An 8,660-nucleotide genomic window follows, 5' to 3' on the forward strand; every position below is an offset into this window, starting at 1 on the left:
TTAACCTTCCTTTCTGCACGACGCATCTAATGTGGAACTTCGGCAGATGTGCCATCGTGTGGCTCCCCTTGCCTGGGAGGTGGCCGGTCATTTTCTTGTAATAGTGTCCTTCAAGTACACCTGCAACCTTTCTAGGAACGCCCCTCGTGTGTCATGGCGCGTTGAGGGGTCCAGTGAAAGCTGCTGGGTTTTGCCTGGAAGGACCAGCGTGGCGCCCCAGAGCCTGGTGCAGACAGCTCTGCGTTGCTGTTCCTGCTTTGCACACGCAGAGCCAGCGGCCGGCCGCCTGCTTTCTTCGTGCAGGAGTTCCTGAGGCGCACCTTCCCGTCTCACTGCGGTCACAGGGCCCCTTTGTCACAGCGAGCCCCCAGTTCCACGTGGGCAGAAGTCCCCCAGCTCCCCACTCACCTTGTGGCCCAGGCAGCTGGGCCCAGAGACGCAGGGCGAGTCAACCCGGGTCCCCCAGGGCTGGTGGCAGGGCCTGCACTGGCTGGGTCTCTGCGTCCGCCAAGCTGTTTGTGGGGTTCACACAGTGCTGGGCGGGGAGGGAGCTGCATCATTTACGAGTGTTCCCCAGAGCTCGGTGGCCGTGGCGGCCTGAAGAAGTGATAGTCCAGGGAGGCCGGAAGCCTCATCCCCGGAAGCCTGGACAGTGGCACGTGGCAGTGGCATGAGCGGTGGCTCTGGAGACCAGAACCCAGGAACGGGCAGCAGATGGCCCAGCTTACAAGTGGCTTTGCAGCCATCACCCAAGGCGAGGTGAGGCGGGCGGCCCTCCCCTGGGACGGCGTGAGGACCCTTGGTGTCACGGAGGGCAGGGCATCCGGTGCCACCTGGTTGGCAGTGTCCCTTCCCTGCACGGAGGGTCCCGTCCCCTGGCTGAGAGCGGTTGGCACGTGTAGGTTTTAATTCTGCATTCGGCCCTTCCATGTCTTTAGCCGAGCGCCAGAGCGGGCGTGGCCACTGTCCTCTGTAGCGCTCACCTTACGGTTCGCCGGTGGCCGGAAGCCTCAGGCCGCGCGAGCCCGGAGGACTTAGGCATAGGCTCTCGGCATGGTTTCCCCTCCCGGCGCCTGGCTCCACCTGGGGCTTCTCTTTGCTTGTCCAGGGACAGGGGCCAGTCTCCTCTGCTCCCCACGGTCCCCTGGGTGCTGTGCCTGGTGGGGGCACCCCGCATCTAGCCTTCTGCCTGGTGTCGGAGGGGTGCTTGGGCTGCTCCCAGCTGGGGTGTAGGGGACAGTTGTCCAGTGCTGGGCTCAGTGCCATCCCTACCCCCTGCCCGCCCCATGGAGCTTCACTGAGCGAGGGGACAGGTGTACCCAGTGCCATCTGCAAGGCGGGGCCGAGGGCTGGGGGTGCCAAGGAGGAGAGGATGAGAAAGGGCCAAAATTGGAGGGGCCTTTAAGACGTCAGCCTGACGAACCATCCAGACGCAAAGGCCGAGGGCCACATGACCCCCCGACACGAGTCCCCGAGCAGTCAGGCCTCGAGACACGGGGGGGGGGCGGGGGGGCGAGAAGGGGACAAAGCAGATGGCTGGGGGAAGGGAGGGGGTGTCGGTGTTTCGTGGGGCAGTGTCATTTTGGGAAGGCGACAGTTCTGTGGGTGGACGGGGGTGACGTGATGGCCGCACGACCGAGTCACTGTCTTAGAGTCTCTGCACTGTGCACTTCATGGTTAAAATGGCCGATTTCACGTTATGCACATTTTACCACCTTTTTCAAAATATGAAAAAAAATGAATGGACCCTACAGAACATCCAACCGAAAACTGCGTTTCCTGCTCCCCAGAGACTCTCGAAGCCTAGAGGGTGGCGCGTGGCCCGGGCTGGCGTCCAGCAGGCCCCCTGCCCACGTGCAGCGGGAGAGCTTGCGACCCGCGGTGTCCTTGCCTGGGGGTCCCGAGGTACAAGCCCGCAGGACTGTGTCCAGACCCGAACTTTGACCAGAGTGGCCGAGAAGCTTCTGTGCAGAGCTGCTTTGTTTAGCTTGGGAAGTCTGGATTTCCTTGCACTTCAGATCATTGTGTTTTAGAAACAATGAAATGTCAGCCGTGGTCGCTTTTCCCAAGGAGTCCTGTGCCTGTGCTGTCTCATCAGACTCTGCGCCCTGCCTGTGCGGGGCGGGGCGGGGCGCAGGGCTGTGCTCCAGGTGGGGACGCAGACGCGGGAAGGAGGCTCGGGAGGGACCGTGCAACTGCTGGAGCCCTGGGCAGGGTGCTGGCCACTGCCCACTGTGTCGCAGGCGGGAGAGGATGGAGGCCGCCCCCCGGGGTGGCCGTTCTCAGGAGGCGCGGGGCTGGGAAGGCGCAGTGTAGATGGGGGTCAGTGAAGCCGGGGTGAGTCGGCGCATTCCGGGCTGTGGCGTGAAGCGTGTGTGAGGGACGCCGTGCCCGGTGCATCACGTGAGCCGTCTGCGCCCTGGTGGGCGGGGGTCAGACCGCAGGGGGCCTCACGCCACTCCATCCTCGTTTTCCTGCCGAGCGGTGACGGTCAAACCGGACCTGCACCAATGTAGACGCGGTGGCCTTCTGGGTTTGACATGCTTGTCTAGGCACAGGCACCCCGTAACGTGACCCCGTGACTTACAGCCGGGCTGCCGGCCTCTCGCCTCTCGTGCGTCTTAACCCTTCCCCCCAGAAGAGAAGGGGGAGGCGTGCGAGCAGAGGGGCGGGCCCAGGCTGCTGGGGTCGCTGTTTCTGGGGGTGAGGCCTGGGGGACGCACCCAGCCCTGCCCCTCTGCTCAGGCCCAAGCATGTCACCTTCACTGGGAGGTGGGGTGCCACGCACTGAGGTTCCACAGAGGGTGACATTGCTCCTGTCCTCGGGGAGGAGAGGACACACTGGCATTTGGAGAACGGACACTTGGCTGGTTCCAGGGTCACCAAGCAGGACAGCCGCTTCCGGGTTCTGGAAGAACCATAGCTGCGCCTGGTAGGGGGACCCGGGCCAGGAGTGTGGTCCTCCTGTGTCACCAGGTCTGGGGCGGCGTGGAGGTCACACCGGGTCATCGCAGGCGCGCACTGTGACAGTGTGATGACTCTAGCCTTCCTGACCATGCTCCACTTGCCGCGTGGCCTTCGGCGCGTCTCTGGCCCTCAGTCCAGGTGCTAGTCACCCCCGCCCTCCACGCTCTGCACTTCGACCTTGTCGCCCCCTCCCAGACCGGGATCCCTGGGCCTTTCCCAGCCGAAGCCACGCCTGCCCCGTGCCCACGGCTCCTGTGCAGTGGTGTCCCCGGTGCTTCTTCAGCCACCTCTCATCGTTCGCCCCGCCCCCAGCAGGGGCTCCGTACCAGGACGCACCCTTCTCCCGCCCTGCCCCCGTCTCAGCTGGCCCTGCGAGGCCTCTCCTGGGCGGTCTTCAGCCTGGAGATGGGGTGAGGGCCGCCCGGCAGGGGGGCTGGAAGTAGGTCTGCAGGTGCAGGCGGAGCGCTGGCTCAGACTTCGAGTGAAGATGGGGGTGGCCTCAGGCTGTGCCCTTTGCTGCCACGAGGTCATGGGCCGTGCTGGTCACTTGGAGTATGGCACACGCTGCCCCCAGGAGCTGCTAGTCAGGCATCTAGGCTGGAAGTCTCTTACCTGGTGTGGGCCCCGCACAGCCATCATGGGGGTTGTGCGTGGGGGTCCGTCTCTGACGCTGCCCCTTCCTTCACCCCGCACCTCGGGAGGTGGCCAGCGGGTGAGGACCACTCGGGGCCTCCGCGCTGTGTCTGCAGTGGGGATGTGTAGACGGCAGCAGAGCTCGGGCTCCGGTGGGCCGTGGGGCAGGAGGTGACTCCCAGGTTCCTGCCAGAGTGATTGGGTGGATGGTGATGTCTCCGTGGCTGGCTCTCTGCTCCTGGAACTAACTGGGCTGCGTAGCTGTGAGAAGCAGCAGGGACCGGCAGCTGACCTTGACCTGTGGGTTTAGGCAGGGGCAGCTGGACGTGCCGTGTGTGTTCTGTTCTTTGGGAAGCTTCTGGAACCTCTCATACAACTACAGTAACGTCGCTATGTCGTCAAGATGTTTATTGCGGTACTGTAAAGACCCGTGGGGTGGGTGGCCGTCCGGTGGTGGGCGCGGGGAGCAGCTGTGCCCCACCGCATGGTGGGCGGTGCCCCAGAGGCGCTGCGGATAGGGAAGGCGCACGAGGGGCACAGGTCACTGCCCCGGCTTTCCAGTGTGTCGGTGTCCTGCTCGGCGTCCTGAGCCTCTGGCCTGTGAGGCTCCTCCTTGTTTAAAATAGGACTGGGACCCCCACCACCGAATAGTTGGGGAGCCCCGGTGGGGGGCTGGCAGTGCCGAGCAGTTATTCCCTGGAGACTAAGCCCGGCCTTGGAGCCTGCATCAGGGGCTGGAGAACCTTTATTTCACCTGAAGAAAGGTCATCCGAATGGACCGGCATTTAGTGCTGGAACCTTGGTAGGCTCGGTGCCATTTCTGCACCGTCGCCCGCATCCGGGACAGCGTTCGAAGGTGGCACAGTAAGCCCCAGGAGCCGCTGTGGCTGCCTTCGCTGTCGTCCTCCCACAGGGAGCCCAGGTGAGTGAACTTGACGGTGGGGTGACACCCGTGTCTCGTGGCTTTCTGCCCAGCCCTGACGTTGCCCATGTCCCCTCCAGGCTGAGGTTCCGGCCCTGTGCCGACTGTCCCTGCTCAGGGGCGGGGGCCTTTCCTTGGGTCCCTCGAGTGGAAGCCGGGGCCGCCTGTCCCTGCCCTGCGCCGCGGGGCCCGTGCGTGTCAGGAGGCCGGGCTTGTTGCTTCTCCACGTCGCGTCCTTCGCGGGCCTTCGCGTTCACTGCCTCAGGTCCATCAGAGGTCACTCCAGGCTCCCGAGCGCTCCCCACGGGGGGCCAGTTCTCATGAGCTTAAGTCACGGGACTTGCCCAGAGTGCCGATGGCGCAGAGGGCTTGTCGCTGGAGAGAGCGTGGGAGTTCCTGTTCCCCCCGGGCACTGACGGACGTGCTCCCGGCCCCAGCCCCGCCCCCAGAAGTGCAGTTTATCAAAAAAGACGTCGTGTTGAGTGGAAGCCGCCGCTCGTGACCAGGCACGGCCCCGTCACCCGTGACCTCACACAGGCTCAGACAGGGGGTGACACACTGAGCATTTCCTGTGAACGGGGAGCCTTCCTGGTCCCACCATTGTTGTTCAGCCTTTGCCTGGAAGAAAACAGAAATTATTTACTCCAGGCCATGCCGTGTTTGTTCGGAGCCTGGCTGGGAACGGCCACGTCCTTGGCGTCCCAGCGGCCGCCTCGCCAGGGACGGGGGCTGTTCTCACCGCCGCGGGGGCGTCCGGACGGGCCTTGCTCAGGGCTCGGGGGCGGCTCGGGGAAGCCATGGGAAGCGGGCGGCGTTCTTGCCAACGTGCCTGAACAAAGCCGCCCCCCGCGTCCCTGTGCCGTTCCCAGCTCCAGGCGCCCTGGCGGGGCCAGAGCTGTTGCCCAGCTGGTCCCAGAGCCGCGATCACGTAGGTCAAGTGCACACGACTTCCTGGTGGGCTCACACTCCCTCCGAAGCCTCGACTTTGCTTTCAGACGAGCTGGGGCTGACACGGGAGCTACTGGTCCTGTTCGCTCCTCCCGGGCCTGACCTGTTCCCGGTCTCTGGGCCTCTGCTCCCTGGCCCCCTCCGCAGGGGGCCTTCCCCAGAGGCAGAGGCAGGGGTCAGTGCGGGGCGGGAGGAGGAAGAGCCGGGCTAGGTGGCACTGGGGGGCTCGGCACCGCCACCCCGTGACACCTTCATCCAGCACGTGTTTGGCGCCCGCCGCAGGCTGGGCACTGTGCCAGACGTGCCACTCTGGGCCAGCAGCCTGCCCTCATGGGGCTTGCGGCCAAGTCTGACACGAGGGCCGGCCGGGTTGGCAGGTGGGCAGCACTGGTGACCCCCGCCCAGGAGGAGGCTGTGTTGGAGAGCCGGGGGGGTGGGGGGCAGACTGCAGAAGGCGGTGGAGGAACGGGGGGTGGGCACGGGAGAAGCAGCGATGGCACTGACTGGAGCAGGAGACGCCGGCCTGCCGTGGCAGCCACATTTGTGAGGCTGGGGCGAGGGCTCCCAGACGGTGCTAGGGGACATTCAGGCCAAGGGTACGTCGGCGGGCTGAGTGTACTGGCCCCGGGCCATGCGGCTCACCCCCAGCGCCATCTGTTCCTCTGTCCCTCGCCATCAGAGCATCCCAGTGCCGGGGAAGCTGCAGAGCGGGCCGTCCGGGGCCCTGCAGCCCTCCGGTCCGCCCAGGGCCGGCCGCTGACGGAGCTTTTCTGGACAGCAGGGCACGGCTTAGGCGTGGGTTGCTAACCAGCCTCTGGCTCGGCACGTTTCCTGAGAGTCTCTAAGATTCAGGTTTGGACGTGGTTCCGTAGCGTAGCGGTTAACACATCTGCTTTACACGCGGAAGGTCCTGGGTTCGCGCCCCAGTGGAGCCACGGTCCCTGGTCTATGGTCATGCCACCCTGAACGTGCCCGATCCCGTCTGATCGTGGAAGCTAAGCAGGGTCGGGTCTCGATAGTACTTGGGTGGGAGACCACCTTGGAAGACGGTGCTGTAGGCGTAAATTAAAAACAAAAAGATTCGGGTTTAAGTTCCGCAACCAATTTTATTTTAGTTACATGTGCCTGGTTTTGCAAAGAAATGACAGCTTCCCAGTTCGTCTGTGAACCCGTACCTGGAAGTCACACCCTCATACTGTCACTGCAGGCCAGAAGTCACCTCTAAGGGGATGCGCCCACATCACATGCCCCCCACCCCAACTCCTCAGCCGCCTCTAGCAGACAGCGTAGGGAACAGCTCACCAAAAAGAAGCCATTGTGTGTCGCGGGTGTTCCCAGGCTGTGTGGAGGTCAGGGAATGCGCCCTTGACCTTCAGATCCCGGGGCGCTGGGCGGGGTGTGTGCCGAGCATTCTTCCCCGGCAGTCGGCCTCCCTGCTCCCTGTGCCTTGCCGCCCTGTAAGAACAGCAGCAGCTCCTTGGGCGAGGTGTGTGGTCCTGGGAACAGAAATGCCACTTCGTCCCATCAGCCTGTCAGGCACCCGTGGGGGGCAGTGCTGGCGAAATGTGAGCTGCGGTGTGGAGGCCCCTCGGGGCCCAGTCCCCGTCACCAGGTGCTCCCTGGGTGCCTGCTGCACAGGAGCCGTGCCAGACTTCTGCAGTCGGCTTGTGGCACGGCGGCGGGAGTGGGGCTCTGGCAGTGGAGTGGCAGCTTCGAGCCGGCATTCCGGGTGCCACCGCCATCTGCACGAGCCAGGCTCCTGTCTGAGCCATTTCCCACCAGGATGTGGCACAGTTGTTTCATGGGCCCTGGCAGGCGTCCGCGAGGGTGCACGCAGCGTGCCCCTGCTCTCTGGACCCTGTCACAAGGCTGTCACCAGCAGTGGGATGTTGAGAAGCTGGAAAACGGGGTGGCCCGGGGGGAGCTCACGATGTTGGGAGCTGCCCCCTCTGTCGGCTGGCTGCCAGCCTCCCCTCCTGGACTGTGCCTCCGCCCATCGCCATCATGTGTGGGTCCCCGAGCCTTCCTGCAGTGAGCCCTGTGACACTGGCCACGCCCGTGGGTTTGCTAGTGCCCACTCTCCCCCAGGACGGGAAGCCACATGAGGCCAGAGACCAGGTCCGGGTCTGGCTGCCACACCCCCAGGGCGAGCACCCCAGGTGGAAGGTGTGGCGTGTGTGCCAATCCCTCTGCACTGGGACCCGCCGCGAGAGCATTGGTCACCAGGAATGGAGATGACAGGCTGCCAGGCAGGGCGTGCCTGGGGCAGGCGGTGCAGGAGGGGGCGCTGCTCGCTCACGTCCATGAGCCTTTCCGTCCTGCAGAGGGTGGATTTGTTGGGGACCTGGCGTCTTGGAAGGTTTGGTGACATGGGGCAGACTGCAGGCCTAGTGGACAAGGGTGCTGCCAGGATGGGGTGGGCCAGTCAGCCAAGGTCTGGACCAAGGCTGGTCAGAGGGCCTGGCTGGCAGCAGGGGCCAGGGTCGTGGCTCAGGCTGTCCAGCCCGGGGATAGGATGACGGGGGTCGGTGGCGGGGTCTTCTGGCTGGCTCCGCGGGTATGTCTTAACGGTTCGGTTCCGTTCACGTACACATGGTTCAGAAGGTGCAGAATGCATCAGCCGTGACTGGGAGGCCTGCTGGGTGGGCAGGCCCCACTCAGGGATTCGGCAAGGGGCGTGCCTGGTGCGGGGAGGCCAGGGCCCGAGGAGAGAAGGCAGGGGTGGCAGGGGTCACCGCGCACGGATACACGTGCTGCAGCTTTGAAGGAATCACCTGCCACCAGGTTGGTACCACGTACTGGTAAAGTTACGACGGTCACAAACCCCAGCAGGAGTGAGTGCACGCTGGGTGAGGACGCGCCCCGACCCTGCTGGATTCTGACTGCGTGACACATGCTACGTCATTCTGTCAGTCGTGTCTGGGAATCAGGGCGCTTGGCAGCGCGTCTCGTTGGACATGGTCAGCGTTAGCGTGGCCGTCTCCGTCGCCGTCCCGTCTGCCTAACTGGCAATGAGGGATGAGGAGCCGGGCCCGCCGGAGCCGAACCAGAGCTCATCAGCAGACACTCGGGGGCTTCCCGTTTGCTGGGGACTCGAGACAGGAGCGGGGGCGCCCTCCCCGAGCCCTGTGCGGTGCCGGTGGAGCGCCGAGCCCGGGCACCGAGCACGGATGTTTTCCTGGCGCGTCGG

At 64.7% G+C, this 8,660-nt stretch overlaps 1 protein-coding gene and 1 pseudogene across 1 annotated transcript in view; both read left to right on the top strand.

Moving 5' to 3' along the window:
- The window catches only part of SLC45A4 (solute carrier family 45 member 4), a 44,738-nt gene that overhangs the window by 26,447 nt on the left and 9,631 nt on the right, over positions 1-8,660 (top strand). The window contains 1 exon segment of the mRNA XM_023523620.1: positions 4,407-4,522. Coding sequence (XP_023379388.1) covers positions 4,407-4,522 — 116 coding nt within the window.
- On the top strand, positions 6,415-6,531 carry LOC111731789 (annotated as a pseudogene).

This window comes from Pteropus vampyrus, unplaced genomic scaffold, assembly GCF_000151845.1.
Source record: "Pteropus vampyrus isolate Shadow unplaced genomic scaffold, Pvam_2.0 Scaffold398, whole genome shotgun sequence".
NCBI classification, from domain to species: Eukaryota; Metazoa; Chordata; class Mammalia; order Chiroptera; family Pteropodidae; genus Pteropus; species Pteropus vampyrus.